The sequence below is a fragment of the Montipora capricornis genome, chromosome 9, assembly GCF_036669925.1.
Source record: "Montipora capricornis isolate CH-2021 chromosome 9, ASM3666992v2, whole genome shotgun sequence".
Taxonomy (NCBI): Eukaryota; Metazoa; Cnidaria; class Anthozoa; order Scleractinia; family Acroporidae; genus Montipora; species Montipora capricornis.
Genome location: NC_090891.1, coordinates 27,069,607 through 27,089,692, shown reverse-complemented (window position 1 = coordinate 27,089,692; position 20,086 = coordinate 27,069,607). Strand labels below are relative to the sequence as shown.

The 20,086-nt window shown below is 40.3% G+C and overlaps 1 protein-coding gene across 1 annotated transcript; it reads right to left on the bottom strand.

Moving 5' to 3' along the window:
* Window positions 1–607: 607 nt before the first annotated feature.
* LOC138016655 (pre-mRNA cleavage complex 2 protein Pcf11-like) lies at window positions 608–19,637 on the bottom strand. The gene is made up of 13 exons (XM_068863847.1): window positions 19,371–19,637; window positions 16,896–17,021; window positions 14,760–14,939; window positions 13,581–13,865; window positions 9,691–11,088; window positions 7,492–7,669; window positions 6,789–7,160; window positions 5,226–5,526; window positions 4,306–4,529; window positions 3,561–3,688; window positions 2,847–2,939; window positions 2,554–2,589; window positions 608–1,416 (listed from the first exon to the last, which is right to left on the bottom strand). The coding sequence occupies exons 1-13, from the start codon at window positions 19,530–19,532 to the stop codon at window positions 1,114–1,116; spliced, it is 3,786 nt and encodes a 1,261-aa protein (XP_068719948.1). The 5' UTR covers window positions 19,533–19,637; the 3' UTR covers window positions 608–1,113.
* Window positions 19,638–20,086: the final 449 nt, after the last annotated feature.

Genomic DNA, 20,086 nt, shown 5'->3' with positions numbered 1-20,086 from the left:
ACGCATTTTAGTCCGTATCGTGTGGGCTTGCAATGCAAGTGCATGCACAATTCGTAAAAATATAGTTTTCCGCTTTACAGAATCAAGTACGTTTTTAGAGCCAGCTTGTGCAAGTTTCTCTGCAAATAATTCTAAACAATTCTGGCACCAATTTTGTTCCCTCATATTTGACCTGAAGAAAGGGAACGAAACTTTTGGCAAGTACAGTTTGTGTCGGGATAACCTTTCCCAGAATTCTTGTTCTCGTTTTGGCTAGTTTACAGTGGGACACTTTCGAGCGGTTTTAAGCCGAGTTTCGAGTGAACCGTCGCGACTTTTCCTTGATTTGCACAAAAACAAAGCAAATCACTGGTAAGGCAACACCAAATGTGATTGGCCGCACACATTTTCGCGCGCTGAGCGACGGCTGCAGACACTTGTTTTGCGTTGTGATTGGCTCATTTTAACTGTCCGCGTCTACTGCGATTGGCCAAGAGTAACAACACTCAAACTGAAAACCGCTGCAAAAGTAAAACAACTACCAGAACTATAAAGTACAACTGGAGAGAATAAAGCACAATTATTATCTCTTAATTTAAAATACGTCTGATAAAATAACGATACAACATAACGTAAGGAGTTCTTTATTTCCTCAGTTTCGAGGGCAGTACATTGAAGCAGCACATCGCTGCCAGTTCAACTATCGCTTGCAGTTGCTGCTTTCAAAGGTTGTCGGGAGCTCAAATCACTTTCGACAAAATGGGAAATGTCCGACAGGAGGGATTCGCGAGTGTTTTCAATCAAAGAAGAGCGATAGTGATCCAATGTTGTAACAACGAGGGGATCCGTCGAAAAAATCTGGAACGGTGTTCGCAATCATGAAGTAAAAAAAAGGAAAATATATGCAAACATTTACCAAGCTCTTGGAAGATACGAAATGATACCGAAAGGAGGCATTATCGAAGAGTACGGGACGTCCAACGAGTGCACTTTTACAAACGAAAAGGAGTTTTTCGAACCATTTTTGCTTCACCAAAATAATGTTATTTTGACCCCTCGACTTCAAGACGGTAAAGACAATCTGCTGCAGTCGGGGTTGCGGGCGGTCAAGGCATTTGCCTTGAAACAGAGTGACTATGTATCATCACCCTTCGTTTCATTCTCTTTATTATCAACAGAATTACTAGACACACTAACGCTACCCTTCTCGCGTGCTCCCTCACCCTTTACTTTCAGCGAGTCTTTTTCACGAGACTTCGTATCAGTCTTTTCTGCAACCGTTTTTCCTTTGCTCGTCTCGATCTTCTCCGTGAATTTCTTTTCTTCCTTAACGTTGGTGTCGCCCTGGTGAGAAGACGTTTGATCACCGTCCACTTCCGTGCTTTCTTCCTCTTCTTTGTCGAGTTTGTTATCATCTTTATCCGGTTCGCCTTGATTCTAATTGGCACAGAGTGGAAGCAAAGCAAACCACAAATCGCACCAAAAACACGAATTGAAAGAGAAAAACGAACACAGGAAATTCGTTAGTCATTAACAAATGCCCTTGACCCTCTTTTGAGATCCCACCGTCCCGCATTTACTAGGGAAAGACGCAACGATAATTTCCCCGATTACCATTCTTCAAAATTAATTTCTCTCAAATATCTCTCTACGCTTTTGTTCCAAAAGGCCTCTTCCCCGGAAAAACACTGGATTACTAAGTAAGACGAAGCTATCAGCAAAATATAACCAATCCTGAAATCTGATTGGCTTACGAACTCACTGTCCAGTTGGTAGCGAAAAACCAATAGACCTTCATTCGTGTCCCAACAGATGGACTGCAAAAAGGAAGGAGGGAGGGGAGAGGGGGAATAAAGTGAATCTGGAAAAAATCCACCGATCTATGCCCTTTCCAGCTCGACCGTGGAAATACAAATGTGGCCTATGAATATTGGTGTTAATCGAAGGTATGATGGTGGGGTTTCGACTACAGCAATCGCAATACTTGTCCCCTGCACGCCTTAGCCTTAAATATCAAGTTAATTAGCAAAAACATTTACTTGTCTTTAGGATCTTTCCAGTTAAGAGAGTATAGCTTCATGTAAACATCTTTCACTCCAAAGATCCGCATGGTGGCGGGAGGACGTTCACCAATTCTCGTTCTAATCCATATCGGCAATCGAAATTTCTGCATTTAAAAATGTTTCGCCCTTTTACGGCTTAAGGATATTCCTAATGCTAGGGTCCCCCGCCCCCCTCCCCCCCCCCCCTTACCTCCCGAGTATACAGATTCTAATTGTAAACAGAAATACCGCGAGACCCCATAACTCAGCATAGTTTATTTGGGCAAATGACTTATTGAAGATGCGATAGATGGAGGTAAATATAATTTTCCTTTCAAGTTCCATTTATCAAGAGCCAACGTCAAGTTAGGAATCGAAATGAAATTCTTCAAAAAGTATATCTAGAAACTACTTGACGTTTAAAGGTTTTTCAAATGAAACGTATCACACTCGTTTTCAGCTGTTATCTTTTCGCACTCCTCACGAAAAAGAAACAGAACACACATGACACCGAAAAAAGAACATATCTCACCTCTTTGGCATCTTGATAACACAACAAATGGTAAGTCTGCAAAGCAACTATAAATACCTCAGTACAAATAGCTAAAATCCCAGAGACCTTCAGCTAAGGACAAGCTTAACAAGTGGTGAGAGAAAAAGCGGGTGAAAAATGAACGCGCAAAGTCTGGTAGGGAGAAGCGCTTTTTTCGCCCAGCATTCGCAGGGCTATATTCTTCACGACGTGTTCATAAGCAAAAGAGGATTATCTCGAAGGCGAAAGTAAACCATTATACAGTAGAAAAACAATATTAAATTTCAACTTGCCTTGCCGTCAATGCGAACAGCAGCCTTGTAATGCCACTCTTCGTTTGTTTCTTCCCAGAATTGTTCCAACTTTTCACAGCAGATGTCACACTCCTAAGAGGAAATTAACAATTATGATTGATTGGATGACAGCCCTGGCTTATGCGCCAGTTTGGAGTTCTAAAACACATGCGCAAAACGGGAGCAGGCATTTTAAAGAACTTAGCCGTGTATTATACATTAGCAATCTTTCGGGTTTTTATTTTAGGGGATGTGTCACGATTTTTAGCCAATTTCAGCGACTAGGAACTGGCGATAAAACTTACCAAGCGAAGGATTAAAACAACTACTCAAAACATAGGACAAAGGTTTATCAAAACAGCAAATACAAAAGAGGACAGGGATGGGCAAAATTGAAGAAGACTAAAATGGATCGCAATTGGGATATTTGAACAAAAAACTTTTCAGCCTAAAATATTTTCAGTTTCTCTCTGCTGTTTGAAACTTGAACCATGTCTTCTCGACAAACATTTCTTTGGTAACGTAGCTTAGATTTACGTTGTTTAAAGGTAATTTCTGGGTTAATGTTAAGTTGCATATCGAGTTGGGGCGAGTAACTGGTAAAGCTACACAAAATGAACTGCACTGCCGTGACACAGCACTATTTAACTAAACGCTTGTTTTTATCATATTTGGCTTACTGCCTCGCAGTGAGAAGCACACAAATGACCTCACCGCTTCAGCTTCGGTATCACTACTGAGAACAGGGCAGCTGCCATCTCCGATGAAAATGTCTTTGGACTCTTTCGACGGATCCGGAGAGTCCACGGCTCCGGTGTTAACATCAAAGAACGAACTTCGAGCTGTGGAAGCCATAAATAAAGTTAGCTACACTGCAATCTCGAGGATGGTTATAAAGACGGATGGAGTTAGAAAACTGAAATGTTGCTACCACCATGCTGTCCTCGTCAAACACATCACCGGTGGCCAGTTGCATCCCAAAAGTTAAGGGGGGCATGTGTGTGTGGGGGGAGGGGGGGCACTTGAAGCCGTTATCAGTCCGACCAAAAAGCAATCTCACCCAGTTTACAAAACCCTTGAATGTGAACATTCATACTCTTTGCGAACAGTGAGTGTGAGTTTTTAACATATCACAAAAACTTGTAACACGCATAAAAACTTTTCGACTCTTTAAGTTTGTTATCACTTACAATACCGAGTCTCTGTGCCTTTCATTTACTCGGCTTTCGACTCTGAGGTTCACATTCCGATCAATGGTGTCATTTTTCACTGCCTTTGCAGATCACCATAGCAAACTGTCATCCACTTGGTCGATTATGTTTTCAACGATCTGCCACCTTTCTTTGAGCCGCAGACTAAAACGCAAAACCACCGGCTGAAGTTTCATTTCTGTATCCCCATAATTGTGAAAGGCACAGTAAATAGAGAAATAAAAGGCACAAACACGACGACAACGCACCTCGTTCGTCCGGATCTGAAATCTCCTCATAACCGAGCCAATCTTTGACCATAAAATACCACTGTCTATGAGCCACTCTTCTGCTATCTTTCTCACGTCTGTTCTTGCGAAAATGCCAGTCCAAGTGTTCACGATAAATCTTAGCAGCTTCACCCGGAAACCGAAGACCACAAGACGAACACTGGGTCCCTACATAAAGACTGCTTATCACGCCATCATGCCGCCTGCAAATTCAAATCAAATATTTAAATTGTGTCGCGTTCCATTGGGAACTAGACTAGAACGACTCTTTTACATTGGTTGAATAGGTCATTTCTGAGCTCATGTCTACCTCCTCTTCAAAGCGAGGCTAAGTGCGAAGTTTTTTTTTACGAAAATGAGTTTTCATTCACATGTTAAGTACAACTTATTACCGTCACAAAAACTTCACACTTAGACTCGCTTTGAAGAGGAGGTAGACATGAACTCGGAAATAACTTACTGGTTTGTTTCTATTGGAGAAAGCCGTTTCATACATTGATTTGGTTGGTCAACTTTTTCTCAACCAGCATCAAACCACAATCTTGGAAAAAAAACTCTTGGGAAACATTCCACGTTAAGCATTAGCTGACATGCACTTACAAACAAAGTCTATCAATGCTCCCCTCTCCCCATACCAATGCTGATAATGTGATGCAAAATACTGTGCAAGCCTGTGGCCGATCTACACGTAAACCAACATTGGATTTGGGGGAGGGGGGAAAGTAGCGAGATTTTAATCTTTTATCACAAAGAAAAATTATAGAATGAGCATTTTGTTGATGTGTCACATTTTTCTCACCGAGTTTTGTCAAAGATTGTAAGTTAAGAGCGACGAAAAAGCATGGATGGTGAGCAATGTCATTTTGGTCCGTTTTCCTTATAATTCTTCATCAACTCACCTTTTTAGCTCATACGGAACAAGTTTTATCTCAGGAATTGGTTTCTTTTCAATCAGTAAATCCTTTTGAGGCAAGACTGCTGCTAGAATGGGAAGAACAGAAGAAACAGGTCGAGTAGGGAGAGGTGGGGGTTGTTGAGCCTCTGCCGGTGGGGGTGCGGGTAAAGGATCATGTCGAGGAGATTCGCTACCAGGTTCCGGAGTCACTTTTATGATTCCAACTTGCATGAGTTTTCGGAACAGATCATCAACAGCTTTCTTCTCCATCATGGTGTTTGGCGTGGGAGGTGCAACTTCTCCACCTGTTAAAATATTTAATGGTAATTACACTTACTTATATCTTTCAGATAGTACGCACGTTATGATTGGTTAATTCAGCAGCAGGCCGTATTTTACAGTGCGGCCTGCTGTACTGCTCGCTGAGTTTAAAATTTTGTTGTTTATGTGGCATAAACTTGTGAAACTGATTGAATCCTGCAAGAAAGTAATCAAAAAGCCAAGGATATTTTTTGTTTTTTTGTTTACGCATGATCGTTATTTGTGGCAGTTGAACGTTCCGTTTGACTTCAACTCGTTTCCTTTTCCGCGCGTCTGATTACCGCAGATATAATGAGTATCTTACTAAGCTTGTTTTCTCGGCCCATATCGTAAATTTCGGGTCCACGTTGCTTTTCCAGTTGATTTATAGCCCACAAATCAACCAAAAAAAAACTCGGGACCTAACTTCCAGTACGGACCTCAAGGTCAGTTAGTGAGGGGTGCAGTATGTAAAAGGTGCCGATGGTTGACCAGGACATGGAAAATAAATAGAGGATATTACAAGTCCACGCGGATATACGAGATTTCTCTTCGAATGTTGAAAAATATTTCACGAGTGAGCGCAGCGAACGAGTGAAATATTTTTCAACACGAGAAGAGAAATTGTGTATCTCCAAGGGGCCATATCATATTCTATTTAATATATAAACACCAATGAAATACTAAATCATTTTCACGAAAGGCATAGAAAGGCGCGATTTTCATATGTAACTATAGCAACAGTTAAATTTTTAATCTATCTGGCTAGGGACCAACGAGGATAACATTGTATCTCCTTTCAAATTTTGCATAATTGGTCGAGACAAAGGAAATTGTTTTAATGTACTTTTCACTCATAGCGTTTTCAGAGCTTAAATTAAAAAAAAATCGTTCTTTACTGTGTCCCTTCTCTGTGATTACATATAACAGTAACTGGATGGCATTTACGACAGTGAATTTTTGGAAACTCGTTGCCGAGCAAAATGACAATCAACTACAGTGACCAGACACGTGATTTCAGCTGAGGGCACAAAACTTTCATACTGCACATCAAATATCATTACAAAACACACCCGCACCAGTACACTCTAACTCAACTGATTAACTCCAAGTTAGGAATGGTGGATCATTAAACAAGAAATGAACAACCACGTAAGGTTCGACGAGCCAATGTTTTTCAAATAAGGTTCTGAATTCTAAACAAAAAAGATGATTTTTTTTTTATCATAGCAGCATCTTAACACTTGAGAAAAAACAAAGAACATGCCTCTTTCTTGTCTTGGAGGTGTCCTGGGAGCAGGAATGTCTTCTACAGGCCTACCAAACATCGGATTCGGCATGTCCTCTCTCCTGGGAGGACCATCAAACCTTACAGGGGGTTCCATAGGGCCCCTAAGTACAATCCGGTCATGTGGGTGTTGATCAAGTTCCCTTGGGTGTCCCCTGAAGTTCTCATTATGTCTCTCCATGCGAGGTTCATTAACATCAAATCTGGGGCCATCAAGTCTCACAGGAGGACCTTGAAGATCCATTGGTGGGGGACCTCTGGGTGGCATGCTGGAATGCTCTTCATACATTGGCGGCATCGGTCTACCTGGACCTGCATCTAACATTGGGTCATCCATGTCTGTAGGAGCTCCTGAAGAGAAAAGATGTGAAGAATAACAAATATTAGGCACAATAAAATGACCAATCTACCGGGAACAACTTCAGCTATGTGTCAGAACAGGTGTTGAACAAGGGATCTCCAGATCTCAAGAAAAGGGCCCTGACCACTCAAGCCATGTTGCCTCAACAGTGAACTGGTAACAAAGTAATCATTACACACATTTCATCAACAGCGCAAAACTAAAGAAGCCTGACATACATGTAGCTTTTGTCAGCATGGATATGTTGTTGCTAAACGCAACATCATGAACGAATATGAACATGAAAGTGAGTTGCAAAGAATAGTAATATAAATTCTTCACCTGGCCTGGGGACTGGTATCATCAGCCTAACATCATGTTCAGGAAGCGGATGCCGCATATCTGGAGGATGCCTCAGCTGCTCAGATTGACGCTGAAGTTCATACAACTGGTGAAGTTTATCCATAAGGTCGTGATGCTGATCTACAGTAAGATCACCGGACTGTAGTCTCCTTTCCGCCTTAAAATCAGATCATCATACAGCATCAAAAAGGGTACAGCCACATTAGTGTTTCAAATTTACATGAACTATGGTAAAAGGATTTGACTGTAGGAAAATAAGAGCTAGCAAGCTTAGAATGCTAAGTGTTATTAGCCAGTAACAAAAATACCAAAATACCAAAATTTTGCATAAGCATCGTTTCCAGTTTCTCTTGGGACCATTGTAATTCCCACGAGAAAATAAAAACAATGCTAATGCAAGATTTTGGAGGGACAAAAAAGTATTATGGTATTTTTGATACTCGCTAATTACATTTTCGGCTTCGGATATTGTGTTTCTAGCTTTCTGATGGGTTCACTCAATCTTGGTTATCAGCTCATATACCATATGACCTAATATGGCAACTGATTGCGTCAAAGGGGCTTGAAATTAACGAAAAAATCCAGTTGCAATTTCCCAAAATCGTCGCGCTCCATTGTGTTGTCAGCGGTGTAGCAACACAAATTATGAGCCCACAATACTTGTGTTGTGTTGAAAAAAACCGCTGAAAATGGAATGGAAGGAAGGGAGTTGTGCACGTAACATCGCAGCGAAATTACGCTACAATTACGCTATCTTCAGATTGAAAAAAAACTCAAGGCGAGAAACAAAATTATTTTTCATTTCTTCACAGTGCTCGAAATTAAACAAAAAAAATTCCAGGTTGTCCCTGTTTCAAAAGCTGGGCAACAAATCCCGTAAATTTGGTTGCCCTGATAAATGCTTGGTTGCCCATTAGGAAACCCCCTTCGATGCACGCCGTGTTGAGCATTGGAGCTTGGTGTCCCATAGTTCTTAGCGTGCCCCTGTGGCTTTTTGGGTGTCACCGCGTTAGAACGGATTAATTAATTGATTACCGGAAACGCAAAAAACTTTGATTGACATTTTGGAAGACTTCATTTAAGTGAAATAGGCTTAAGTTTCAGCTCAGTTAATATCAAGTTTTTTGAAAGGATGTGAGTCGGTCCACCAGCCAGTTTCAGGAGTTTTAAGCACTGATTTGTTCAGTTTCAAGAGTTTGTAGTTTAGGGAAACCCGCCACAAAAACCCAATATAGGACAGTCTGTGTCATCATTGTAAATTAACACTGATCATCCGATACACGGTCTCTTCCGTAAACCCGGCACAGAAATCGAATAGTAAGACAATCTGTGTCATCATTGTAATCCGATACATGGTCTCTTCCGTAAACTTTGGAGTCATTGATACTCCAACTGTCTATTGGGGAATTCTGGATTTAAATTTAGCATTTTCGATCTCCATTGCCTACATCTCTGTGATATCGTCTCTTGCATTTTCCTATCTGGCAATTTTTTTTAAAAGCCACAGATATTCAAAACACAGGAAAACGCTCAGCTACTGCAAAGTAATTATTGCTAACTTCACACTACTATTGGACATTGACAATGGAAAGCTGACAACAAGTGGTTCGGGTACTGCTTATTCATTTTCTATTTTTGGCTGGGTTGTCAATTGTTTTTTCTTCGGGCAACCAGGCTTTTCATTTTACCAAAAACAGATCGTCTGGGATCACCAGACGAGCACTGTCTTTCTTAGACTGTTCACAGTCCCCTATTTTTCCACAAGCTTTCGCCATCTTTGTTTTTAAAAGCGAGCGCGAACTGGGGAGAGCGATATAACTATCGAGTGGCTCGCTTTTAAAAACAAAGATGGCGAAAGTTTGTGCTCGATCCCGACGATCAAACGGAAAAATAGGGGACTGTGAACAGTCTATATGTCTTTCTTTATTTTAGCAAAAGCACTGGCAACATGGCAACTGCTAACCATTTTATTTCGAACGAGCGATGGGGAAAACTGGTGGCAAATTCGCAACTTCTCCAGATATTTTAATTGTGACTGCATTGGTCACAATTTCGAGCCCTGAATTGGAACCACATGTGCAGTTTGTATGGCATTTCAACTCAGACAGTTAGAAATAGGAATTAGGTTTGTATTTTCAAATGAAAAGGTTGCCATATTATGATATGTGATTGCCTTACCCGTCTCATGATTTCATTCTGACGATCCAACATAAGCTCTCGGGGAATTTCAAATCCATGTTCCCACATTCCATGGTGTTCGACTGGCGGTCCAAATTCACCATGCGGTGCTGGGCCCAAGTCAGGGTGAAAAGGACCATCCATGTGAGGGTCAAACACCGGTAGCTCTTCCCCTCTTTCCAAAGGATGGCCAAGGAAGCCTTCTGGTGGCAAATGCGGAGGAGTCATTCTTCCCGCATTTGGAGAAGCTCCTTTCCTGTTTCGTAGTTCATTTATTTCCATATCGGAGAGCAAAGGTCTTGGCTTCTTTGGATGGGGCTCGCCGAAGTGCTGCTCTCTTGGATCACTGTGAAAAGGAGGATGGTTGTTCTCACTTAAATCCAGGTGCTTTTCCTCTCTAATTCTAAACTCAGGATCTTGGAAAATCTCTGGCCCAGCAAAGCGAGGTTCCATACTTGGCTCCATGCTCTCCACTCTATCTCTCTCGTGTACTATATCCATTACTCTCTGTTCAGCAATTCCCGGACTTCTAGATCGCATAATTTCATCATGGTCACGTCCTCTGACATAAACAGTTTGTCCCCTACCTCTTCTCCTCTTGCCGTGACGTAAACGAGGCTCATCACGTGGCCTAAAATTTTCATCTCGGTGTTCTACATCACTGTTCCAATCCCCTCTAAAAGATGACGATGAATCACCAGGTCTATCTACAATGTATCTGGGGTCAACTGGTTCACCTATTCTAGTGAAGCGTTGATCATCTTCATTTTGAAAACCATCATGCACAAGCTCCCTTTTTCTCTCAGGCCCTCTACCTCGCCCACCCCTCCCCCTTTGTCTTTCCAAAGATTTCCGTCTACCCTTTCGCAACTTGCCTCTACCCAAGTGAGACTTTGAAACAACAGGCTCCTCTGGAGCGCTTTCATATTCACCAGAGCGACTTGGCCATTCAGCAGGATTACGCTTTCTGTGGTTATTCTTTGGTTTTGCTTCCCTGTGAAAATCACCGTGCTTTGGGCTTTCTGTGACCAACCTCTCTGCGTGAGGTACAGGTAGAGCTGGCTCTTCTACAATGGCCATGTGTTGAACATTTCTTCTCATTCCTTTCTTCGGATCTACCTTTGAGTCAGTCTTTGAAACAGCAACGTGATCAGGAGGTCTATTCGATACCTTTCCACGTTCACGATTACTGATGGGTATTGGAAATCTATCTCGGTTGTCAATAACTAAAATTTCCTCATTAATTACAGGTTCCCTCGGCAACAGAGTCTGCACTTCCTCTGGTCTTGATTCTCGGACGTGGTCAGGTTCCTGTTCAGTACGTCGAAGACGAGGATCTCGACTACTTAATGTTTTTTTGACACTGTCTGTTGATTCGACTTTGGCTGTGATAGGTGGCTGTTGAGGGACAGTAAAGAAATTCAATAAGTAAAGGTCTTCATCTGTTTTGTTCAAAAGGGTTGTTGGAAATAAGTAACAAATTATTTTTTTTATCATTGTTATCATTAATGCTATCACAATCACCTTGACACTATCATCATTACTACATGTGTTTTGATGTACTGTAGTTTCAAGGGAGGAAGAATCAAGTGAACTTAAGAGGTTGCAATAAGAGCTGGAGCACTTACCATTTGAATGAAATTTTCGGTGAGAATGTTTCGACAAATGGTACTGCACGTTCTGTAGAAAATGGGAATGTGCTGTATCATTTGCCAGAAAAACGGGTTATTCTCCTTGAAAAACAAACGAAACGGTCTATTTTCTCTGGCACTTGTAATTGTGGACAAATGGTAAAGAAATTTCCGGGCATTCCGGTCAAAGCGAACAAAAGGGAATACCTTGAAAGGTAATAGGGAGTTTTAGCAAAGACGACGGGTACGGCTACGGCAATGCCACAAAGCAAGAATATTTTTGGTTGAAAAAGGAAAAATGCTCGTGCTGCACGTGCAACACGAATTTCCGTGCATTTCTTTGTCGTACTCCACAAAACAACAACGTGAAATCACCAAATTTTAGGTTTTGACAACAACGTGAGCATATAACAATGAAAAAGTCATTTTCAGTTTTGACTTTAAAACCGTTCGTACCCACCCATTTACAGGATAGTTCACCTGTATTGTACAATGTGAACAAGACGTATTAGTCGCGAAATACTTGCGATAGCGCTTACACCGTAGTTATATTTTGGACCAACGTTTTCGTTGCTGTAGCCGTCGTCTTTGCTAAAACTCCCTATTACCTTTTTTCCGAAAGCATTCCAGCGGGATGAACCGTTCCATTTGAATTTTCCCCGGAATGACCGAAAATTCCATTCAAATGGTAAGCTCTCCTGGGTACATGTACCAGCAGGTGGAACTACCCTGTAATATTAAGCTTACCGTGTACACTTACTCTGTATAACATGCTCGGGGTTTGAAGGGGAGGGCTACCGTTTTATTTCATCACCTGACCAAAATCATTAAGAGCGCGTTCGATTGACCATATTCCGGAATAAGAATACATGGAATAGAAGTAAGAAATCCTTCGTTTTTGCGGAGATTCATATAAACATTGTCAAACATCTGCTAAAATGCTATTTTAAACATAGCTTTATTATCCTTGTTGCTGCAAAACGTAGTGTTTTAAAGCATCACTCCGCGTATTCTTATTACGGAATAGCGTCAATCGAACGCGCCCTAAATTTGTCTTAAGGCACCTGTCTAGGCAAATTTTCATGTTTTCTACCCTCAAAGTACTCTTAACATTAGTCTCAAAGTGCTCCAGATACTGTGCACAATGTAACACAAGTTACACTGTACCTGTTTTTGCGCATCTGGTTTCCTAGGGGATTTTCTGGGTCAAATGTCATTACCGTAATTATTTCTCTCAATAAAAAACAATGATATTTTCGCACTTTACTCTCATATCAAAGTGAGAATGGTTAAAGATAATTATGTAAAACACATTTTTCTGTGGTACATGTAGGATTTCAAAGAATCATTGAACAATGATGTTTCAAATGAACGACTTTGCAAACTTAAAGAACAGCTATCTTTCTTCTCCCCTGGATACACAACCATTTAACAAACTCTCTGACAGGGTGCAATAAAAGAACAGAAATCGTGCAGCATTTTTCAGGGCAGATTATCCAACAAGGAAGAACTATTATGTGAAAAACATGGGCTATTTTTTTCTGAGCTATTTTAAGCCTGTTTTAGTAGGTTTTAGAGGTTAAGAACACCACTTCTGTGTTCCACTAAAGATAATTTGATTAAGTACTTTCTTGGTCTATCATTTTGCAATAAGATTTCACAGAAGATGCAATCTTGTCTTTTCAGTCGAAGAAAAAGCGGTCGTTTTTACTTCTCCATGATGATGTTTCTTTCGTATTCAAAGTGAGCGAATGTAACGTTTGGCCGATCTTCCATTACTTAAAATGATAGAAGGATTACATGTAATCTGTGTTGATATAGACCTATATATTCCCAATTCTGATTCACAGGATCCAAGGTGAAAATGAGGAACTTCAATTATTTACGAAAGTAAAAATTCTGGGGTCTGCAGAATGCAAAAACTTTCAAAGGTAAATTATCTTGAACTGACATGCAGATGCAGGTTTCTCAAAATAAAGTGTTAATGGGTAAGATTCCTCATGAATTGCGTGATTTCTGATGAATAATTAAGCAATCAGATGCGATCAGATGTGGATTGTGCAAAATTGCGCCATTGTAAAATATGGTTCAGTTTGTCCAAAGAATAATTTAGTAATGTCCTTCCAAAATATTCGGCCAAGTTTCAGGGGAAAGGAGCCCTCGCCATTTTGTTGCAGTTTACACTATTTTAAAAAATTTTCTTTTGATTCGAGTTGCAATACCACAGTAGACTGAAGGACAAAACAGGATATACAGTACCCCATTACTAGTTACAGAATCCGAATCTGAATCATCATTCGTCAGTCGTAGACGAAGGATGTCCTGTTGTTGTTGCTGAAGCAGCAGCTTTCGTTCTTGTTGCTGTTTCTTGAGGAGTAAATCCCTCTTCATCTGGTGCTCCTGAATCTCCAGTTCAGTTAATTTCAGCTGTTCCTGTTGAAGTCTCTCGAGTTCAACAAGACGTTGTTGATGACCCTCAACAACTTGGTGTTCCTGTGGTGTTGATATCTCACTGGTCAATGAGGCAACCCCAGTGTTGTCTGCCTATGTAAATAACAATAACCCCAGCATTGCACACTTTCTCTGAGTTGTATAGTTACATGTACAGTACTTTAAATGCACTTTACAAACTTTATTGCCATTTGAAAACTGAATGCCTGAGTAGCATATAACTTAATCACTGCAAACAGCTTTGGGGCTATATCATGGAGTTGAACAAGGGTACCAAAATTAAAAGGTAGGTTAGTTCATTTCAAGCCACCCCTGAACTGAAGAGTTTCAGAAAATTGTACGTGCACTACATGTGCAACAATGAAGATGTAACAGTACAGCCATGATTGTAAATCCCTAAATCAAAATTATTGGAAATCACTCAAGTTATTGCTAGGTGATGGAGCATAGGAGAGTAAGTTCAATGTTTTTTTCATACATGGGTGTACTCCTGTAATGAAACTAAAATACTAGAAAATCCACAAGTCAATGCCAGGAAAGAATGCAGGTAAAACACTTCAAAAATCATTTCACAAGTTTGTCATGGATGTTGCATAATTATGCCTGTGATATGCCAGTTGCTTTCTTTCTTCTCGAGATCACCTACCAATGGATCCTTCACTTGCATGTGCATGTACTGTCTATGGCTATTGCAGGGGTTTTATAAGAAGCCAGGAGCCAGGTACTACTGTAGCACCCGTCTACACTGAGTGCAGTACCCGCCTTGTTCAAAGGAGGTCTCAAGATCAAAAGCCGAACTACAGTACCGCTCAAAGATAAGCGAACCACCAATACAGGGGTGCAAGCTTACTCTATTACAAGGTCCCTGCCACTTTAAAACTTAATGAGACCCCTGGTAATCCTTCGTGGATTTGTATTAATATTTTAAGAAAATTAAACTCCTCAGATCTAAAATGAAGAGACTGATTTTAAACCATTGCCTCTTACCTTCTTTAAAAACTTGGGATTAATGTGAATTGATGGGCTTGGCGGAGGCACAGATGGAATTGGCCAATTTGAGTCGTACTTATTAACAGCAACATCTAAATCGTATAGTAGTTTGGCTGGAAAGTATGGTGACCAAGTGGTCCGCAACTTGTAAAGATCACGACGAGTCTTGTCATCTGCCTAAATACCAAATAGGACAAGAATTAATTTTCAAGTAGTACATGGCGCTTCTTGAACACTGCACACTTGTACTTGTTGATTTGCAGGCAATTTACTTCTCTTATAAACAACTCAGTGTTTGTCCCTTCATGGCCTTTAAAATGGTGTTTTCTCTGACTTTTTTCACAAGGCAGTGCAGCCCAGTGGTAAGGCGCTTGTCTTGAGATCCGGGGATCTCGGGTTCAAGAGCATGTTCTGACCACTTGTTGAGTAGTCCCTGGTTCAACTTCTCAGCTGCACTTGTAAATACACGTAGCCAACTGGTTTGCCTCCAGCCAGTTGGGATTCTTAACAGTTGTTATTGTTACATTCTGTCATTCTCTAGATTGTTAACTGTGTTTCATAGGCCCTGAAGAGCCCCTACAGGGAGTGGTCAATTAAAGAACATGTATGTACATATATCAAAGTCCACTCATTGTACAGTATACCCCACCGGAATTCAGGGTTGTGCTTTAGCAATACCCTGTGGCCCCTGGTGACTACCTTTTGCCTTTGGGCGACAAGGAAAGCTTACATTGTTTTGTACAAAAATTAGCTGTCAGACACCCTAGATTTCAACAGTTCAGAGCTTTGGGCTCCCTAAAAAAAATTCTAAAAGCACAGCCTTGGAATAGCCAGTCACAATTTGCCAGTGAAAGCAGAAAACATAGTAGCCCAAGATCACCTACTTAATTACAGTCATTTTTCCACTCACATGTAACATTTTATCTACCCTTTATGGAAGAAAGAGGAGACAAAGGAGTAAAATGTGCACTGTTTGTTCATAGTCTCATTTCTTCATTAATGCACCTTTCATAAACTTGAGGACTCTGAAATTCAAATTCCAGTTAAGAGTGTTGTGTTCCACAGTAGTCAACCACAGTAGCAGATTGGGTTGAAGGGTCGTGTTAAGGACGTTCGCGCCAATTGTTTCTGCGCATCCTTACTGCGCACGCAAATGCACTCGCCACGTCATACACGAGCGTGCACGCTAAGTAATAAAATGAGAAATGATAGGGCAAAAGGCCATTGCTATAGCTTTGCCTGGATTTAACGGTCTTGGACGTTCGGTGACCCCTATTTTTCTTTCCAGAAACGGATTTTGTTTACAATTATCTCCACTTTGTCCAAAAATGAACAAAAAATCAATGTGGGAAGTTAAAAAAATTTCAAGATTTCTGCTCACGGGACATCAAATCTTGCCATCTTGCGGCTGCAAGGCGAGTGAAACTGTGGTCGCTAAATGCGAACGTGATCTTTCAGGAACCTCACCAGTTGACTAAATTCACTTAATAAGTCCATTTAAACAATATTTGGCAGAGAAGATTTCACTTCAAAGATTTAATTGCAATATATTTGGGTTTACTGACACTGGCCTTATTCGCTAACGAAGCCCGATTTTGTCACATTTTGGGTGTTTTTCCGGGAATGTTCTCTCCAAAACGAAGTCGGTGACCCCCCATTTTTTTTACATTTCTGACATAACAAACTCATCATCTTACAGTGGTAAAAGTTTCAGAAAAAAATCAATGTTGAAAATTTTTCGCGCAAACGTCCTTAAGTATCATGATTGGTTGATTTTCATCCACTTAATGATTTTTTATTTTATTTTATTTGAAACAATCCTATACTTCTTGTGACAAATGTGATTGATGGCAGTGAAAAACAAAACTTGTCCATGGAATTTGCACTTCAGTCAATGTGTTTATGAACGATACAAGAATAAGTCTTCAAAAACATGATCATCATTATTTCCAGGTACCTTCCTCAAATTAATGAAGGGGACAGGATGCCCCAAGTGGGTGAATAAAATCGACCAGAGTTAGACAGAGTAAAATCTCACTCCCAGGCGTCAATCGGTTTACAACGCAAGAAAAAAAAAACAAGCAGCAGATGCAGCAGCAAGGAAAATCAAAACTGTAAGAGAAATGAAGATACCTTTTCAAAGACACAGGTGAACGTTCCCTCCAAGATTTGAGCAACCAGGTGAAGGTAGTCCCCACCAACATTCTTGACAATTGAGTCCAGCAGATAGAGAGATGGCAACTTTAGCTGTTGCTGAACCTGTGGAGAAAAGCATTTTTAAAGCATACCATTTTTTTCGATACATGTAAAATGAAGAACTTGACAGGATAAATGAGAATTGTTATTGCTCACCCCTAAACTACAGAGTTGAAAACAAAATACAAGCCCAATTGTTTGAGACAAGTAAAATTTGCCCCAGTAGTTCTGTTAAATTGTAAAGTGTGACAGAATGTGGTCATAAATCCTTTTGGTAGTCCTTCTTTAACCTTGACTGGACAATGGCACAGACTAACTAACCACAAAATATTAGTAAAATACACTGTCTCTGACACAACATTACTTTCGCTTCACTGACCAGTAACTTCAGCCGTCAAGTATCGGTAAGCTGGACCAAGTTCTTGCTGAAAGTCTTTCAAGAATACTTACATGTACTGTACATGTACTAATAATTATAATAATAACATTATTACAGTAGTAGTACCCAGAAAATCAGAGCATAATATTTATTGCATCATGTGGGTCAACTTTATGGTTTTCTACTGTGCTTTGAGAGGTTTTTCCTCCGAGTTCCCTGGTATTCCCTTTTCATCCAAAAACAAGTTTCATTTGGTTTGTTCTGGTTCAAATTAATTATCAGTCTCCTCAATTAGCAGAGCATTCACCATATGTTGCTTAGGCTAGTTAAGGCATGGTTGAGCTTCTACTGTACAAGTGCATACAGGACCCCCGTAGATAATTTAGAAACACCTATTCTTAATGAGTTAAACAAATTTTATTCTTCAATAGATTGATGTTTTTTTTTTCCATATGACTGTTTGTTAAACGACACTCACTTGCCAGTACCAAGTGATATCACTTGCCATGTGACGTCACAAAATGAGTTTTCTAAAATGGGGGACGTTCTGCCTCATACTTTTGAAAACCTTTGGCAACAAATTGATAAGCGGAACTACATGAATCATGTTCTCCTTTGTATGGTTACATTTGTAGTTTAAATAAGGAAAAATACAGCTTTTTCTGAAGTCAGGTGACCCATTTTCCTTAATTACAGCTGTAAGATGAGTAATTTTGAGGGACCTGCTCACAAGGCTTATTCATAAATAGTACCCAAATATCAAGAGATTGGTACCAAAACAAAGGAGCCAAAATTTCATTTAGTACTCCCCATTTTGAAGGGATATTTTTATTCCTTGGTATCCAATTATAGGTCACATGACATGAATTTCAATGTTGTGCACATTCTACGCAATTGAGGATGCTTAACATAAGATATATACCAAGTTTCAGTAACAATGAACAACAGCTTCCTTTCTAACTTTTACTTTGGAATATAGCCAAGCAAACCATGCCTTAAAGTGCCTGAGTGGATAACCTTAAATAACCCTTCCCCTCAAACATGCGAGAGTGACTCTTAAAAAGATGTTACTCTGTCTATCATGAGGTGATTTTACCCACCAAAGGGGGCCAATTCAGAGGATGAAAGAGTACATACAGAATAGTATTCCCACATGGCAAGTACATGTAACATTTAAGCAACAGTATGTTAACAGGACTGTCAATAATTTTGAAATTAGAAGGCTTATAATTAAAAAGTAGGCAGCCATGAAAGTGAGCTTGGCACGTATGCACACTTGACTAAGGACAGAAAAACGTTCTTTCTTTGGTGCGGATCCCATGTTGTTTCATCAGATTAAGCGCAATCTGGGAACTATCCACGGTAAATGTCCACACCACTCACATGAACGATCGAGCACAAGCTATTTTGTCATGCTTTCTCCTGTTTAATGTTCGCAAAATATGCCATGAGCAAATGGATTTCCTTTTTTTTTCCTGTCCTGATTGCCCTTTATTTGCCCACTCTTTAAACAGTGTTTTTAATCACGACTTCACAGAAAAGTACTAAGAGTGTCAACCATTTACAACTCAACCCCTTAACTGTCATTAAAACCCATATTTAAATGAAAATTGGTGCATAAGCCCTATCCAAATCGTCCAAATACCCAACAAAGCACAATTACGCAACATAATTTTCTGGCAATAAATGAATTGTGGTCAATCTGCCTCACAGTATTCTGACGACCCTCATATGATAGCTAACCAACCACTAACCCTAATTTTTCATTACTAAAATCAGTGCTTTGACCTACAGTGTAATCATTGAAATGAGTGCTTAGACTTAGCCATTAAAATGAGTGCTTAGACACAATATACATGGGGACGGATCGAGTCTGGGGCGGAACGACCGGTTAACAATAAAATAATTTCCATTTTAAATATCTATTTTTTAATGACTAAAATGGGAGTTTCTCAAAGTTAGTGTTCACAGCATTCCTGCATTGATATCCCCGTCCACATACTTCAAATTACACATTACAGCAACACACTAACCTGGTTAATGCGCTTTTCGATCAGCTTTGTTATACTAGATGCAAACTGGCTGTTTTCTTCCGCCAACATTGTGAGCACATTGATGAGCGGTTTTGAATTAAATGTCAAGTCTTCCAGAGATGATTCATATTCTTCGCAAATAGCCCCTTCTCCAGAATCCATTTTAGTGACAAATAAACATAAAAGCAAAGGAGAAAATAGAAAAAATTACTAACACATTGAGAAAAAAGAAATTCAGTATGGCGGATGAACGATTAGCCTCGTTTTGAAAACAGTACGCCAAGTGCATTGTGGGTAAGGAAGTGTGCAATTGAGGATCTGGAGCCAAAACAACGAAAAATCCCCATGGATACAAGGAGCTACCGTGTGAAGCCTGGAGTCCTTGGGCGCGTTCCATTCGACCAAAATTTGCGGTTTGAAATTACCGAAATGTCCATATGTCGAATGGAACGGTATTTTCCACCTGTCTGGAACGTTCAAGAAATGTGTGCATGAAAAGAGCGAAGTCATTAAGCTCTGTCTTCGACTTACCCATGGGAGGAGCTGCATTTCCAGAATTGTCGACGCAGTCATGTCGAAAAAACAATTCCACATCGTCTGACGTGCAGAAACACGCGGAACATTGAAGGTTTGTTAACGCCGCCATCTTTACCTCAAGTTGGTCGAGGCAACAGTCACGGCTAGAGGAACTAGGGACGAGTCATGCCGAGAAGAAG

What these genes read in the sequence shown, in the direction of transcription:
- LOC138016655 (XM_068863847.1), bottom strand. Translation starts at nt 19,532, where the DNA reads ATGGATTCTGGAGAAGGGGCTATTTGCGAAGAATATGAATCATCTCTG. An exon ending in ATCCCAAGTTTTTAAAGAAG is followed by an intron (nt 13,866 to 14,759) that starts GTAAGAGGCAAT and finishes TTATTTACATAG; the next exon opens with GCAGACAACACTGGGGTTGC. An exon ending in CTGTTCGCATTGACGGCAAG is followed by an intron (nt 2,590 to 2,846) that starts GCAAGTTGAAAT and finishes GTTGCTTTGCAG; the next exon opens with ACTTACCATTTGTTGTGTTA.